The following is a 17,952-nucleotide window of genomic DNA, read 5'->3' as shown; positions in this document are numbered from 1 at the left end:
TGGGGGGACAGCTATCCACAATGCTAGGATAACAGGAGAAGAGTACTGCTAGCCCCAGCGCTAGGCTAACATGAGATGACAGCTAGGCTGTAGCCTTAGAGCCATAGCACTCCACTAGCCTTAAGTGCTCGGCAACGGCTAGCCTTCTGTTAGCCATAGAGCACCGCTAGCATGTGCTCTGCAGCACATAACGAGCCATAGTGCCGAATGTGCTCAGCTAGTCCTATCCTTATGTTAGCCATAGAGCACCGCTAGCAGGGAAGGACCATGTACTGTGAAGGTCTTTTTAAAATGTATTTAAAACAACAACAAAAAATGTAATTCTCTGGGACCAAAGTGCTACTATATGAGTGACTGAAGACTGTATCTCAGTACCTCTTGAGTGGCGGCTATATAGCTTTCCTAATAGTGGTTTGAGGCAAGTTCCTCCTGAGCGGTGGCTATAGGATTGACTGGTCTGTCTGCATTGTTGGGAGAGTGTTGAGGCTTTCGGTGGATTCACAGTAGAGATGAACACTGCCAGAGCCACCACACACTACCCCCGATCCCACCTTCCCTAAATTATTGACACATTGAATAAACACACTGACATCTACTTGGAGCTCTTTGTCTGTTTGTTGACGGGGTAAAAGTCAGTTGATCGTATCTTACATTCTCAGAGTGAATTTTACAGATGAAAAATATGTGATAGCAGTTCCAGGTCCATTTGTGGTCTATAGAGTTGCCTGCACATATCAAAACATTGTAGGAGTCGAGTCCTACAGGCTGCAGTGCAGTTAGACCCCATTTAAACACAGTCCTGTTACCTGCCTTAGATGCACGCTCCAGTTCAGTGTCAACATAAGTCCCAGACCAGGTTGTACACTCTACTGATATCATAGATTTGAGGGGCAGAGTAGCCATTACTACTAAACAACCATAGCAGGCAGATATCCGGAGTTAGTAAAAGGAACATTTGTTTTAGGAAAGGTGAACTCTGCACTTTTACTGGTGTGTGCGTTTCTTTCTGCTTGAATCCCTCGGCTAAACCATAATCCTACCGGTTTGTTCTGAAATGGCATTATTTTTTGCTTGTCCTCAACATTACATTGTCCCTCTTTTTGTTTGTCCTCCACCGCGCTGGCCGTGGTGTCGCCTCTGGCCGGCAGGGAGCGCTGCTTCGCTGACAGCCTGACCCCAGTATATAAAATAAACACAAAGTTTGTTCTGCGTTGTTTTTACGCAGGCGCAAAGCATGCTGTTTGTCCAGTTTCTCTGGTTGACTTACCTGTGAGGTGGAGCAGCTTCGGTTCTTCGTGAGAGGATTAAATCATATCGACCACGGGTTTGGGTAAGCGCGTCCCGGGAGACTGTAACCTCATTCCTCGGTATATGAGACTATAGGGACACCCGCTGCGGAGCTGCTCGAGATTTCTCCAGGATTTCAGAATCTGTGCAACAGCAGGTGCGCGAGCGAGGACAAACGGCGAGAGGAGACGAAGGGTGGGTGGGGGGGTGCTTCCGTAAGTGAGTACACTATTGAAACAGAATAAATGATTGGGAAATTCAACTGGTTGCTTTTTAATGCCAAATTGTCGGGTCCTGCTTAATTATGCGGCTGGTGATCACCACGGCTGCCGAATTTCAGGATTCAGCGGCAGCCTGAAGCCTCCGTGCCTGCGGTGAGGGACTCTTCGCCCCGGGGTGGTGGCAGTGGGACAAACGCCACACACATTGTTTCCGTGGAGTAAGCCTCCCCGTGGACACCGAGCACGGTGCTCGCGCTGTGGGTAGAATTAACAATTGGAAAGATGATGGGCTTCCTACGCCGGACGTTCAGCCACCGCTCACGCAGACGGTTTCAGACAGCGGACGAGTGGGACGGGAAAAAAAGAGTGGGAACCGCGAACCCCGCGCTCCTCGCGCACCAGCAGCAGGTCGTCCACGCGCCCGCCGTGGTGACCGGGGGAGCGGCCGTGCACATCCCAGCGGCTGGGACCGAGAAGGATGCAATCACCTGCCGCGTGCTGCTGCTGGATGGGTCGGACCTTAACGTGGATATACCAGTGAGTGTGTGGTGTCTCCATATTATTTTCAGACATAATTCTCTCAGCAGGATATCAAGTGACTGTTCTTCTATGGTTTAGGTCATTCAGCACCATGGAGTTTTAACACCTGTCATTGTGTGTGTTCTGTGCAGTTAGGGGTAGGGCTACAGATGGTGTTGTGATCAGCCAATTCACCACATTTACTTCCCCATTCGGACTGTTGGCAGGAAGCTGCCTACCTCAGAGAAACTTCCACCTCCTGCCCTCTCTGCCCATCTTCCCCCTTCCCATCTCCCTTCCCCTCTCTGCCCATCTCCCTTCCCCTCTCTGCCTCCTTCCTGCCATCCTCAGTTTTCTATCTCTGTCTCTCTCTTGTCTCTGTGAGGGAGTGATGTGATTTATCTCATGGCGCTGTGAGAGAGAGAGAGAGAGAGTGTGTGTGTCCAGGGGAGACGTATCATGTTGTCTTGAGAGTTATATCTTAAAGGTTGAGTTTGTGCGTGTGTCATCGTGGTCAGTGAAGCCGTCTCATGCGTCACCTTTTGAATACATACAGGAAGTCAGACTGCTGAGGGAATCAAAAGGTCATAGATGGAGAACCTATGACCTAATGTTACAGTAGAGATGCTAGTAGTTTATCGTTATGATAATACGTTTGATTTGTATCAGGCAAAAAATTCTGGTAAATAGACAATACATCAGAACATGAGAGCAATTCACTGTGTGTGAGGATGTAAATTGTTGAAGTTAAATTAGTGCGCTGCAGGTGCGTGGAGCCAGGATATGGTGTAGTTAAAAGGCTTTATGAATTTTTACTCCGGAGATGATTTCTTGCAGTGTGTGGAAGGCATCCTATCTTCAGAACGAAACAGTACATTCAGTAATATCACATTCAATCTAATCCAAACAGTAGGCTGTAACTTTGCCTTAGAGAATACAGGCTTGTGTATGTAAAGACTTTTTCCTTTGTTTTCTCTTGTTAATTAGAACTAGCTCCTGCTAACGGCCACCAGACGTCAGCTGACTGAAACCAGAGTCTATATAGCGCTCTAACAGGAACAAGCCTGAACATGACTGCTGAATCTTCCCTCAGGGATTCATCTACAGTTTAAATTAATTCAATTGAACTCTTGTCTTCATCCAAAATTGACCTGCTAGGGCCTGCTCCCTAGGGGAAGATGTTTAGGGGTGGGGGTGCTCACTTTTATTTGTCAGGGGTCTGCTCATGCAGGAGTAGTAGAGGCCAAGGGCATTACTTTTGTGAAAAATATATTGGGTATTTCAAATGTTTTTCTTGTGATATATCAGGGCGTGCTGTAGCACCCTCAACACCCCAGTGCTATGCCCCTGGGCACTTAAAGCTAGCCACTACCCCCTAAACACTCATCTAGAGATTATTTGATGGGTACTAAAACTATGGTGTTCACTTCATTTTTTTTCTGCCTTTCTTTAGGCTTGGTGGACTTTGTCCTATTTTTACTTGCACCTGCTGTCTAATCCAGATCTACACAGGAGCTTTGGGCATGATATCTATGGGGAATGTCTGTCTAGGGAAAGTGCTTTGGGTAGGGGCTGGTTTGGGAGTGTGCTGTGCTTTGACGGGAGCTGAGGAACAGGAAAGGCAAGAGTTTATTTATTTGTGTGTGACCTCCAACTCCATAACCACACACACACACACAGGTTGGCAGGTTCATACTTGTTATCAGGGAACAAAGTACAAGGTAATCCTCTCTCTCTTTTAAAAACACACTTTGAGGGGTGCAGCTTTTTAGTGGTTTAGGGCATTGCATCTTGGTGGGTGTTCACCTCAAGAGCCCTATGGATTGTGGGTGTTTCAAAGACAAAGGCCTGAATTATAGCTTCTCCCTCAGGTCTTCTCCCTCTGATTCTGCCCCAGATGCAGTAATGACCCACACTCATTCTGCTCCATATCCACTCACAAGGTCTAGGCTGTTTATTCTCTAGCCTCCCTATTGTGACTATAATACATGTGTGTGTTTAATAGAAAAGGTCAAAGGGCCAGGAGCTGTTTGACCAGATCAGGTATCATCTGGACCTGGTGGAGGCTGACTACTTTGGACTGCAGTTCATGGACCCAGAACAAGTCTCAGTGAGTAGATATACATAAAGCCTCTGAACACACACACCACAACCTGCCATTGCTGAGGGGATTCCCTATGATGTAATGACACTAGTTAAATCAATCACAGTGTGGTGTTAAAATGATTGATCTGACGCTCCAGCTATCTGTCATATTCTCTCTCTCTCTCTCTCTCTCTCTGCCTGTCGCTGTCTCTCTGCCTGTCGCTGTCTCTCTGCCTGTCGCTGTCTCTCTCTCTCTACTTTTTATTCTATGGGGTAGATCAGCTTTAGTATTGCAGATAGATTGTGAGTTCTATCAATGTAATTGTCTGCATCATTTCCAATCCCCCATACACGTTTTATATTTTCCTTTATTATTTTCCTCTACCACCCCTCCCTAATTGGAGTAAAGTAATGGACAACAACACTTAGGCTTCTACTTCCAGCTTATACATATTACAAAGTATTTTACAATAGTAATCTTTTGTTTGTTATTAGTCTCAGCCTTCAGCTCCACTCACCCCTCCCATCTATCTCTGAACCCCTCCCATCTGGCCAGCAGCATAACACCCTGCATCCCACTGCTGGCCTGCTTCTGTAGCTAAGCAGGGTTGGTCCTGGATGGGAGACCAGATGCAGCTGGAAGTGGTGTTGGGGGGCCAGTAGGAGGCACCCTTTCTTCTGGTCTTAAAATAAATATATATATCCCAATTCCCCAGGGCAGTGATTGGGGACATTGCCCTGTGTAGGGTGTCCTGGGATGTTAAACGTGTGTGCTGATTCTCTGTGGTCACTAAAGATCCCATGGCACTTATTGTAAGAGTAGGTGTGTTAACCCCGGTGTCATGGATAAATTCCCAGTCTGGCCCTCATACCATCATGGCCACCTAATCATCCCCAGTTTACAATTGGCTCATTCATCCCCTCTCCTCTCCCCTGTAACTACTAACTTACCTGGTAAAATAAGGGTTAATAAATAAATACATTCTCTGAACCCATCCCATCTATTTCTGAACACAATCCTGTTTTGATTTCTATTTGCCATTTATTTTTCAACTGTGATCACAAATGTTCTGAACCTTTCTATTCTCATAGGTTCTACAGATTGTAAATTAAAGAAACAAGTTTGACAAAGTGTTATATTATTGATTGATTGACTATGACTTTTCAGATCACCCAGCAGTGCAATTTGGAATGTTAGCTGCAGGTAAATGTTGCAATTCTTGGGCCATTCCTGGACCTGCGACCAAAAACAAGCTACATATGGACAGTACCAAAACAAATGCTCTAATGATTCTGTCTCTTCACAGCACAATCTGCAGAGCTGGGATGGTTGTAACCCCTCGTATGTATAACATTCTGTTGTCTACTTCTTTGTGTCTCTTGCAGCACTGGCTGGATGTGTCCAAGCCCATAAAGAAACAGATCAGAGGTCAGTCCATTCACTCCCACTATCTAATATTCTTAGTGTGTGTGTGGTGTATAGTTAATAACAAGCGAAGGCCAGCTACTTTTGCCAGACTGTTGGTAGTGTCCTCTACTTAATGTGTGCACTGTATACAGTGTGTGTGTGTGTGTTTGGGTAAGTGGGAAGGCAGGTGGTTCATTACCAGCTGTTGACATGGTGATTAGTGAGTGGTGCAGGGTGACGCCAATGTTTACTTTGTCAGGAAACGCCCCTCTCAAAGAGAGGGCTGCCTGGTTCTTACCCGAGTTTCCAGACAATTTTTAAATTAAGTGCCTGGTGTCCCCAAATATTTTTTATTTTTTATACAATATGTGGTAGTCAGGCCAATCTCTTCTTTCCCCTAATTTAGTCCCCCTCTCTCTCGCTCGGTCTCCGTTTCTCTGTTTCAGATGGTCCTCCATACAGACTGTTTTTCAGGGTGAAGTTCTACTCCTCAGAGCCCAATAACCTACATGAGGAGTTCACCAGGTAACACCACCACTGGCTGCCTGTGCTCACACTCTAGCACACATGAATACACACACACACACTCTCGTATACATACTGTCTCATTCACACAATCTCACCCCCTCCTCGGTGTAGTGTAGAGGTGTAGCTAATTACTTTGGTCCAGTGGGGAAGAGACTAATTAAGGCATAATGGACTGAGACCTCTTCAGAGAGAGAAAGACTGTCTGTCAGTCAGTGTGAAAGAGAGAGGGAGAAAGATTGTTTCTGCATCAGTGGTTTTATTCTCACTCCTTTTGTCTGTGTTCCAGGTACCTGTTTGTGCTGCAGCTTCGACAAGACATTCTGTCCGGCAAGTAAGCAGCTCCTAACACCCCCGACACACACACACACTAAACCTCTATCTCACTCTCTGTCTCTCATTCTCTCTCTCCATCTGGGTCGTGTCTCCTGTGTGTAGCTCTATAATAAAGTACAGGATCAGAACATCAGAGGGCTGCTAATTTGAAGAAAAGGACCTCTCCTCCCCAACACACACACACACATACAGTGCATTTGGAAAGTATTGAGGCCCTTTCCATTTTTTCCACATTTTGTTGCGTTACAGCCTTATTCTAAAATTAATTATATTGATGAAAAAATAATCTACACAAAATTCCTCTTAATGACAAAGCAAAAACCGGTTTTTAGAAATGTTTGCAAATGTATAAAAACAGAAATGCCTTAAGTATTCAGACCCTTTGCTATGAGACCTTAAAATTGAGCTCCGGTGCATCCTGTTTCCATTGATCATCCTGTGGTAAATTCAATTGATTGAACATGATTTGGAAAGGCACACACCTGTCTATATAAGGTCCCACAGTTGACAGTGCATGTCAGAGCAAAAACCAAGCCGTGAGGTTGAAGGAATTGTCCGTAGAGCTCAGAGACAGGATTGTGTTGAGGCACAGATCTGGGGTAGGGTACCAAAACATTTCTGCAGCGTTGAAGGTCCCCAACAACACAGTGGCCTCCATCATTCTTAAATGGAATAAGTTTGGAACCACCAAGACTTTTCAGAGAGATGGCCGCACTGCCAAACTGAACAATCGGGGGAGAATGGCCTTGTTCAGGGAGGTGACCGAGAACCTGATGGTCACTCTGACTGAGCTCCAGTTCCTCTGTGGAGATGGGAGAACCTTCCAGAAGGACAACCATCTCTGCAGCACTCCACCAGTCAGTTCTTTATGGATTCGGGGCCAGACAGAAGCCCCACACCTCAGTAAAAGGCACATGACCGCCTGCTTGGAGTTTGCCAAAAGGCACCTAAAGAACTCTCAAACCATGAGAAACAAGATTTTCTGGTCTGATGAAACCAAGATCGAACTCTTGGCCTGAATGCCAAGCGTCACGTCTGGAGGAAACCTAGCACCATCCCTACAGTGAAGCATGGCGGTGGCAGAATCATGCTGTGGGGGTGTTTTCAGTGGCAGGGACTGGGAGACTAGTCCAAAGATCCTTGATGAAAACCTGCTCCAGAGCGCTCAGGATTTCAGACTGGGGCGAAGGTTCACCTTCCAACAGGACAGTGACCCTAAGCACACAGCAAAGACAACGCAGGAGTGACTTCGGGACAAGTCTCTGAATGTCCTTGAGTGGCCCAGCCTTTATTTAACTAGGCAAGTCATTTAAGAACAAATTCTTATTTTCAATGACGGCCTAGAACGGCGGCCTAGTGGGTTAACTGCCTGTTCAGGGCAGAACGACAGATTTGTACCTTGTCAGCTCGGGATTTGAACTTGCAACCTTCATGTTACTAGTCCAATGCTCTAACCACTAGGCTACCCTGAGCTCAATTGAACATCTCTGGAGAGACCTGAAAATAGCTGTGCAGGGACGCTCCCCATCCAACCTGACAGAGCTTGAGAGGATCTGCAGGGAAGAATGAAAGAAACTCCCCAAATACAGGTGTGCCAAGCTTGTACCATCATACCCAAGAAGACCCAAGGCTGTAATCGCTGCCAAAGGTGCTTCAACAAAGTACTGAGTTTGAATACTTGTGTAAATGTAATATTTCAGTTTATTTTTTAATACTACTTTTAATACTATTTCAAATCTGTTTTTGCTGTGTCATTATGGGGTATTGTGTGTGGATTGAGGACATAAAAATAAAGAATTTTAGAATGCGGCTGTAGCATAATAATGTGGAAAAGGTCAAGGGGTCTGAATACTTTCTGAATGCACTGTACGTACACACACACAGATAGTGTTGGAAGTAACGCTGCATGCGGTGTGTGTGGTGTGATCTCTCTGCTCTGGAACCTTCCTCTCCCTCCAGGTTGAAGTGTCCATATGATGTCTCAGTAGACCTGGGGGCCTACTGCTTACAGAGTAGGTGATGATTTACACACTACGCTATCTCTGGAATCAGCATTCATGTTTCTTTTACACCTGACTATAACGCGTGCGTGCTTGTGTGTGTGTGTGTGTGTGTGTAGGTGAGCTGGGGGACTGTGACCCTCAGAGCATTCTCCTGAGCTGGTGTCAGAGTTTCGCTTCACACCCAAACAGAGTGAGACCATGGAGGCAGACATCTTTAACAAGTGGGTGGACCTAAGGTGAGTTAAAACGCCATCCAACAGGACATCTTCACTGGTGTCTGTCTGAACAGACTGTGGGTGTGTCTGGATAAGAACACAGGACATCTTCACTGGTGTCTGTCTGAACAGACTGTAGGTGTGTCTGGATAAGAACACAGGACATCTTCACTGGTGTCTGTCTGAACAGACTCTAAGTGTGTCTGGATAAGAACACAGGACAGGTGATAACCGCATGAACAATGTCTGGTTCTTTAACATCACGCAGGTAGAGGAGTGTATCACTCTGGTGTTTTCTAGTGCTGTATCAAACCTATGTAAATCACCCTCTCTCTATATCTCTGTTTGCCTCTGTCTGTGTGACGGATCAAGGGATTAATCCCTGGAGCGCCTTGATTAAATCCAGGCAGTATTTAACCCTGCTAGTGTATGATCGCTCCAATCTCAGATTAGATTACACACCCATACACTGGGGCTCACTGAGCTGACATGACACCAGTGAAAGCGAGAAACCAAAGAGAAACCCTACTGAGTTCCGCTCTCTCTCTATTGGCCAGATAAACCCCTAGGCCCTAATCTGTTGTGTACATCTGAACTGGATTACTGCAAGAAATATGGAGGACATTCCACCCAGAGGGCAGGGTATGTGTAGAGACTGAGCATGTGGTTTTGTTTCCCCAGGGGTAAGGATCCATCCCAGGCAGAGACCAGCTTCCTCAACAAGTGTAAATGGCTGGAGCTGTACGGAGTGGACATGCACTTTGTCAAGGTTGGTGCGTGTGCTGCTGTTGTCAGTGTTTGATGTTGTAGAGTAGCACTGAGCGTGTGTGACTGTGTGTTGTCCTCAGGGAAGGGACGGAGCAGAGTACGCTCTGGGTCTGACTCCCACTGGCATCCTGGTGTTTGAGGGCTCCACCAAGATAGGCCTCTTCTTCTGGTAAACACACACACACTTTGACATGAACACTCCAAAACACACAATGATATATTCTTGAAAACAGCTGCGTAGTCTGCAATGTCAACTGTGTGTGTGTGTGTGTGTGTGTTCCAGGCCCAAGATCACCCGCCTGGATTTCAAAAAGTCGACTCACCCTAGTGGTGACGGAGGACGATGATCAGGTGAGCAACACACAAATACCCCTGCCCATGACCCCACTCCCGAGGGTGTCTCATATATGCATGTGGTGTGTGTGGATTGCCTTTCCTTCCAGTTCTCTGCTGCCACTGACTGAAACAAACTGCAAAAATCACTGAAGCTGGAGATTCCCATCTCCCTCACTAGCTTTAAGAACCAGCTGTCAGAGCAGCTCACAGTTCACTGCACCTGTTCATAGCCCATCTGTATACAGCCCATCTATCTACCTCATCCCCATACTGTATTTATTTATTTTGCTCCTTTTGCACCACAGTATCTCTACTTGCACATTCATCTTCTACACATCTATCATTCCAGTGTTTAATTGCTATATTGTAATTACTTCGCCACCATGGCCTATTTATTGCCTTAACTCCCTTATTTGACCTTATTTACACTCACTGTATATAGACTTTATTATTGACTATGTTTTGTTCATTCCATGTGTAACTCTGTGTTGTCTGTTCACACTGCTATGCTTTATCTTGGCCAGGTCGCAGTTGCAAATGAGAACTTGTTCTCAACTAGCTTACCTGGTTAAATAAAGGTGAAATAAAAATAAATTAAAGAAATATGCAAGAAAACCATTTCCATTCAACACCACCACACATTTACAGGCTACACACTTGTACGTTATCGCCCCTATTTCACCTTTTGACTTGACAGCAGAGACCATTTCATTGACATTGAAATATTTGGACTGCTTTTGTCGGAGTGGTGTTTGATTGTGATTGGCTGTTGTGTGTTTAGGGGCGGGAGCAGGAGCACACATTTGTGTTCCAGTTGGACAGTTCAAGACGTGTAAACACTTGTGGAAATGTGCTGTGGAGAGCCACGCCTTCTTCCGGCTGCCAGCCCACAGCTGGGAAGGCCTCCAGCAGTGACTTCACACGCCTTGGTTCACGTTTCAGGTTCAGGTGGGTGGGGCTCACTGCACTCAACTCTACAACAGAGGTTGTGCCCAAATAGCACCCTATTCCCTATATAGTGCACCACTTTTGACCAGAGTTCTAGGGTGCACTATAGAGTGCCATGTTGGATGCACTCTGAGGCTAGGGTAGGGTTCTGGTCAAAAGTAGTGCACTAACTGAGGACTAGTTCGCCATCTGAGATGCAAGTTCTGTCTCTATGGTTACAGGGAAATACCGTTTGTTTACATGTCAAACTGAAATGACCTCTTCAGATATATTCCAGGCATCTATCACCAACATACAGGGACGCAGTATGTTGAGTCATGTAAATGTTCTGTACATCCTGACATGCCAAATACAGAGATGCCAGCTACTGTTCATCGTCGTTAAAGGAATCTTGGGGGTTTTGGCAATGAAGCCCTTTATCTACTTCCCCAGAGTCAGATTGACTCAACGATACCATTTTTATGTATCTGCATCCAGTGTTAACTTCCTTATCAGCAGTTTCATGAGCCAATGCTAACTGGCATTAGCGCATGATTGGAAGTCTATATCTACTAGCATGCTAGTAGTTACCATAGACTTCCAGTCATTGTGCTAATGCCAGTTAGCAATCACGCTAACTCTAGTTAGCAAATTCCTTTAAACTGGGTTGGTATATTCTCCCCAGTACACTATTGCCTATACCCTACAGCTCTACATCCCTACAGCTCCCAGCAGGGACATAAAAAATTGTATCAACGAGTTTATCTGACTCACTGCCAAAATCCTGAAGTATCGCTTTAAAGTGTTCTCTCTCTCCTTCTCAGTGGAAAGACTGAGTACCAGGCGACCCACGGAGGAGGCTGAGGAGGGCCAGTACGCTTGAGAGGCGACCCAGCAAAAGATACTCTCCCGCACTCACTCACTGGGTGGCAAGGGTTGGTATATTCTCCCCAGTACACACTATAGCATATACCCTACATCCCTACAGCTCCCAGTTCCCCCATACAGTAAAACACCCATACAGGCAGTTTCCCATGTCAATTCTCCTGTGCTTGATTCACTGACCTGATGTAACCTGGCTTTCTCTCTCTCTCTGCAGCCCTCTCTCCAGCCAAACCACCACATATCAGGTGGGTCCCCGAGAGCACAGGACAACCAAGCATGTATAGAGCCCTTAGAAAGTATTCACACCCCTTGACCTTTTTAAACATTTTGTTGTTACAAAGTGGGATTAAATGGATTTAATTGTAACTTTCTGTCATCGATCTACACAAAATATACTAGTGTCAAGATGGAAGAAAAATGCTGACATTTGTAAAAAATTAAACACCAATGTATCTTGATTAGATAAGTATTCAACCACCTGAGTCAATACATGTTAGAATCACCTTTGGCAGCGATTACAGCTGAGTCTTTCTGGGTGAGTCTCTAAGACTTTCCACACCTGGATTGTGCAGCATTTGCCTATTATTATTTTTTTCTAAATTCTTCAAGCTCGTGTCAAATTGGTTGTTGATCATTGCTAGACAACCATTTTCACTTTCAGGTCTTGCCATAGATTTTCATGCAGATTTAAGTAAAAACTATAACTCGGCCACTCAGGAATATTCACTGTCTTGGTAAGCAAATCCAGTATAGATTTGGCCTTGTGTTTTAGGTTATTGTCCTGCTGAAAGGTGAATTCATCTCCCAGTGTTTGGTGGAAAGCAGACTGAACCAGGTTTTCCTTTAGGATTTTTCCTGAAAACTCCCCAGTCCTTAACAATTACAAGCATACTCATAACATGATGCAGCCACCACTATCCTTGAAAATACAGAGTGATATGTTGCATATTTGATTTGCCCCAAACATAACACTTTGTAATCGGGAAAAAAAGTGATTTGCTTTGCCACATTGCAGTATTACTTTAGTGCCTTGTTGCAAACAGGAGGAATATTTGTATTCTGTACAGGCATCCTCCTTTTTATGCTGTCAATTAGGTTTGTATTGTGTTTTTCCGTCCTCAGTTCTCTCCTATCACAGCCATTAAACTCTTACCTGTTTTAAAGTCACCATTGGCCTCATGGGGAAATTCCTGAGCAGTGTCCTTCCTCTCTGGCAGCTGAGTTAGGAATGCCGCCTGTATCTTTGTAGTGACTGGGTGTGTTGATACACCATCCAAAGTGTAATTAATAACTTCACCATGCTCAAAGGGATATTCCATGTGGGCTTTTTAAATTTTTTAAAATACCAATAGGTGCATTTCTTTGCGAGGCATTGTAAAACCTCCCTGGTCTTTGTGGTTGAATCTGTTTGAAATTCACTGCTCGACTGAGGAACCTTACAATTATCTGTATGTGTGGGGTACAGAGATGAGGTAGTCATTAAAAATATATTATTTCACACACAGTGAGTCCATGCAACTTATTTTTACATGTTAAGCACATTTTTACTTCTGAATTTATTTTGGCTTGCTGCCTAAACTAAGGGTTGAATACTTATTGACTCAAGACATTGCAGCTTTTGATTTGTAATTCATTTGTAAACATTTCTGAAAGCATAATTCCACTTGGACATTATGAGATGTTTTATGTAGGCCGGTGAGCATATTTCATCCATTTTCTAATTCGGCTGTAACACAAGTGGAGAAAGTCCAGTGGTGCGAGTCCTTTCTGGAGGAGTTGAATGTTTCGCCTCTATTCATGTTAAAGAGCACTATGGTAATGAGCAAGATGTACATTTTATAACAATGTATGGAAATTACATATGTTTCGATTAATGATCTGTATGTAAATGTGATCTTATTGAGCAGTTATATTGTTATTTTTCAGCGCCCACACCAGCCCCGAACCCAGTCTACACCCAGTAAGACAGACACACACACACACACACACACACACAATGGTTCCTCATGGATATGAAGGTTTAAAAGGAAACGTCAGTGGATACCTTTGACTGATTACCATGGCAATGCACCTGCAATATTTAACTGAATATTATTTTCCATCTATCTCTGTTCAGTACCAGCGTAACATCCCTATAGCCCATGAGCCTTGGCACCAGCCCTCACACCCCCCATCTACCTACAACACTCAGGACACATCCCCGCACAGGTGAGACAGACAGACATAGGTAAGACAGTTGTCTTCTTAATGGTGTATAGTGAGTCCCCCTAGCCCCCAGAGTTCTCATTCCAGAGGTGCTCTCTCTCTCTGTCGGGTATCTCCGCTATCTTTTTCTTTTTGAATGTCTCTTTCACGTCATATCACTGTTACATCATTCATGTGTTGCATCATTTAGACAGGCTGTGTGTGTGCGTGTGTGTATGCTACTGTATGTGTACCGTGTGTGTCATTTCCCATGTCCAGAGCGCCTGCTGCAGTAGCAGTGAGTCAAGAGCCCAGTCATCGGTCAGTACCAGAGAGGTCCAGCGGGTCTTTCCCAGGATCCATCAGTGTGGTGTACAGAGACAAGGTCATGACTGCACTCTGACCCCTCCACCCTAACCTCTACAGCTCTGACTGAGGACCTTGTCCCAGGACCCTGTCCCAAACCCACCTCTAAATCTAAATCCTAACACATACGCATATGCATACGAGACAACTGGAATACAGAAGACGGAGAGAGACTGGGAGACAGAGAAACACTCTGGTTGTGGACTCATGGACCAAAATACCTCGCCATCCTCATCACCATCATTACACACCAGCCTTGTCTACCATGTGTCTTCTCCATCAGATCACCACCACCACCACCATGCTGTGGAGACAGAGACTCCGAACAGAAAGAGAGAGACTTTAAACAGACACCATAGAGAGATCTCTCTCCTAGTGGATTGGACCATGATGTTCAGTTAGTTCATGCAATTGTTGTTGATACTTTAGTGGCTGAATGCTACAAAGTCCTCAAATGTAACTGGGTAAGATTGAAATCCCGTTTATGCTTTACAAAACAGTCATACCGAGACATTTTTCTGCCCAGTTAGCGGGTAGATTTGCTTTCAGCCAAATCCTTTTAGAGCAAGCCAAATAATTTCATCTTTTGAAAAGTTATCCTAGCTCAGGATTCACGGTTTGAATGTAAGACGCCAATCATTTGAGTGTGTGTGAAGTAGTCTGTGTCATCATAAACTGCTTTAACTAGGGATCACATGGTTCTACATTACATCTGTAGGGGAATATAGCTACTTTGGAAATCTCAGCTAAACAATGAAGGAAAATGTTCTTGTTAAATCCGTATCAGCAATATATACATTACAATATATACATTACAATGTCATGTTATGGAAGTCTTGCGTCTATTGCTGCATATCTGCCTTTATTCTTCAGAGGCTTGAATGTTGTGTGTGAGGGGTTCTGACTCACCTGAATCAACCCCCATAGATACATAGAATGGCTCTGATGGCCTTGTTTACCTGTGTTAATGCTGATTGTGTTTACATCCTCTCCATGCTCAACATTACTTCCTGTTGCCTTAAAATTGTTACTCTTATCACAACCAGCCTTAGATTGGTCGCTACAGCCTTGTTGAATAAACGCACTGCTTAAACTCCTTCACTGAAGTTGAATAATGTACACGTGTACACACACACTGAATGACTGTTAAATGATGTCCTATACACACACACACAAGACCACACACAGACTACCAAAGCACAGGTGGCTGATTGTACCTTAATTGGGGAAGACGGGCTCATAGAATGTTATCAAACGTGGTTTCCATGAGCTGCCCTCCCCTCAGCAGCCTGTGTACGTACCAAAGAGAGGTTTTAAAAACTGGTGTTACTGTGTGGTAAAGGTGGAACAGGGTGCTGGTCTGGTTCTGGGTTTCTGGACTGTGTGTTTGAGTGTGATGTGCTGTCCCCAGTTTCCCTCGGCGTGGTCCTGTCCTGGGAGGGGAGCAGCAGTTCAGTGTTGAAGAGAACGAGACGCCGTACTCTGGAAGCATACACCATCGCCACCGCAGACACACACACTACGACAACAGCCAGGAGACTTACTGTCACACACACAAGAACAGTGAGTATACACACATGGGTATACATACTATGGCAGCCAGGTTATAGACACCACAGGCAACCAGGTTATACACACCAGGTTATAGACACCACAGGCAACCAGGTTATACACACCACGGCAGCCAGGTTATAGACGCCACGGCAGCCAAGTTATACACACCACGGCAGCCAGGTTATACACACCACGGCAGCCAGGTTATAGACACCAGGTTATAGACACCACAGGCAACCAGGTTATACACACCACGGCAGCCAGGTTATACACACCTCAGCAGCCAGGTTATAGACGCCACGGCAGCCAGGTTATAGACGCCACGGCAGCCAGGTTATACACACCACGGCAGCCAGGTTATAGACGCCACGGCAGCCAAGTTATACACACCACGGCAGCCAGGTTATAGACGCCACGGCAGCCAAGTTATACACACCACGGCAGCCAGGTTATACACACCACGGCAGCCAGGTTATACACACCACGGCAGCCAGGTTATACACACCACGGCAGCCAGGCCGCAGCCAGGTTATAGACACCACGGCAGCCAGGTTATACACACCACGGCAGCCAGGTTATAGACGCCACGGCAGCCAAGTTATACACACCACGGCAGCCAGGTTATACACTCCTCGGCAGCCAGGTTATAGACACCAGGTTATACACACCACGGCAGCCAGGTTATAGACACCAGGTTATACACACCACAGCAGCCAGGTTATAGACACCACGGCAGCCAGGTTATAGACACAAGGTTATACACACCACAGCAGCCAGGTTATAGACACCACAGGCAACCAGGTTATACACGCCTTGGCAGCCAGGTTATAGACACCAGGTTATACACACCACAGCAGCCGGGTAATACACGCCACGGCAGCCAGGTTATACACACCACAGCAGCTAGGTTATAGACACCACAGGACACCAGGTTATACACACCACGGCAGCCAGGTTATACACACCACGGCAGCCAGGTTATACACACCACGGCAGCCAGGTTATACACACCACGGCAGCCAGGTTATAGACGCCACGGCAGCCAAGTTATACACACCACGGCAGCCAGGTTATACACGTCTCGGCAGCCAGGTTATAGACACCAGGTTATACACACCAAGGCAGCCAGGTTATAGACACCAGGTTATACACACCACAGCAGCCAGGTTATAGACACCACGGCAGCCAGGTTATAGACACAAGGTTATACACACCACAGCAGCCAGGTTATAGACACCACAGGCAACCAGGTTATACACGCCTTGGCAGCCAGGTTATAGACACCAGGTTATACACACCACAGCAGCCAGGTTATAGACACCAGGTTATACACACCACGGCAACCGGGTAATACACGCCACGGCAGCCAGGTTATACACACCACAGCAGCTAGGTTATAGACACCACAGGACACCAGGTTATACACACCACGGCAGCCAGGTTATACACACCACGGCAGCCAGGTTATACACACCAGGTTATAGACACCACAGGCAACCAGGTTATACACACCACGGCAGCCAGGTTATACACACCTCAGCAGCCAGGTTATAGACGCCACGGCAGCCAGGTTATAGACGCCACGGCAGCCAGGTTATACACACCACGGCAGCCAGGTTATAGACGCCACGGCAGCCAAGTTATACACACCACGGCAGCCAGGTTATAGACGCCACGGCAGCCAAGTTATACACACCACGGCAGCCAGGTTATACACACCACGGCAGCCAGGTTATACACACCACGGCAGCCAGGTTATACACACCACGGCAGCCAGGTTATACACACCACGGCAGCCAGGTTATACACGCCTCGGCAGCCAGGTTATAGACACCACGGCAGCCAGGTTATACACACCACGGCAGCCAGGTTATAGACGCCACGGCAGCCAAGTTATACACACCACGGCAGCCAGGGTTATACACGCCGGCAGCCAGGTTATAGACACCACGGCAGCCAGGTTATACACACCACGGCAGCCAGGTTATAGACGCCACGGCAGCCAAGTTATACACACCACGGCAGCCAGGTTATACACGCCTCGGCAGCCAGGTTATAGACACCAGGTTATACACACCACGGCAGCCAGGTTATAGACACCACGGCAGCCAGGTTATAGACACAAGGTTATACACACCACAGCAGCCAGGTTATAGACACCACAGGCAACCAGGTTATACACGCCTTGGCAGCCAGGTTATAGACACCAGGTTATACACACCACAGCAGCCAGGTTATAGACACCAGGTTATACACACCACGGCAGCCGGGTAATACACGCCACGGCAGCCAGGTTATACACACCACAGCAGCTAGGTTATAGACACCACAGG

At 46.2% G+C, this 17,952-nt stretch overlaps 1 protein-coding gene, 1 long non-coding RNA gene and 1 pseudogene across 2 annotated transcripts; 2 read left to right on the top strand and 1 right to left on the bottom strand.

Annotated features, from left to right (window-relative positions):
* The window catches only part of LOC115120717 (band 4.1-like protein 4B), a 12,431-nt pseudogene extending 12,232 nt beyond the window's left edge, over positions 1–199 (bottom strand).
* LOC135568599 (band 4.1-like protein 4B) lies at positions 7–11,494 on the top strand. The gene is given in 14 exon segments (XM_065015403.1): positions 7–2,045; positions 4,033–4,137; positions 5,499–5,541; positions 5,967–6,045; positions 6,335–6,379; positions 8,341–8,393; positions 8,501–8,518; positions 8,521–8,620; positions 9,281–9,368; positions 9,448–9,536; positions 9,651–9,680; positions 9,682–9,718; positions 10,485–10,651; positions 11,455–11,494. Coding segments are annotated over 14 exon segments (1,149 nt in total). The 5' UTR covers positions 7–1,790.
* A 42-nt stretch (positions 11,495–11,536) lies between these two features.
* LOC135568598 (uncharacterized) lies at positions 11,537–15,162 on the top strand. Its single transcript, XR_010462699.1, has 5 exons — positions 11,537–11,565; positions 11,730–11,760; positions 13,442–13,475; positions 13,632–13,723; positions 13,979–15,162. It is a non-coding gene; the product is annotated as an uncharacterized LOC135568598 (long non-coding RNA).
* The last annotated feature ends 2,790 nt before the right edge of the window (positions 15,163–17,952 follow it).

The sequence above is a fragment of the Oncorhynchus nerka genome, unplaced genomic scaffold (assembly GCF_034236695.1).
Source record: "Oncorhynchus nerka isolate Pitt River unplaced genomic scaffold, Oner_Uvic_2.0 unplaced_scaffold_1453, whole genome shotgun sequence".
NCBI lineage: Eukaryota > Metazoa > Chordata > Actinopteri > Salmoniformes > Salmonidae > Oncorhynchus > Oncorhynchus nerka.
The sequence above is the reverse complement of the archived record's forward strand: the minus strand, read 5'-3'. Positions and strand labels throughout refer to the sequence as shown.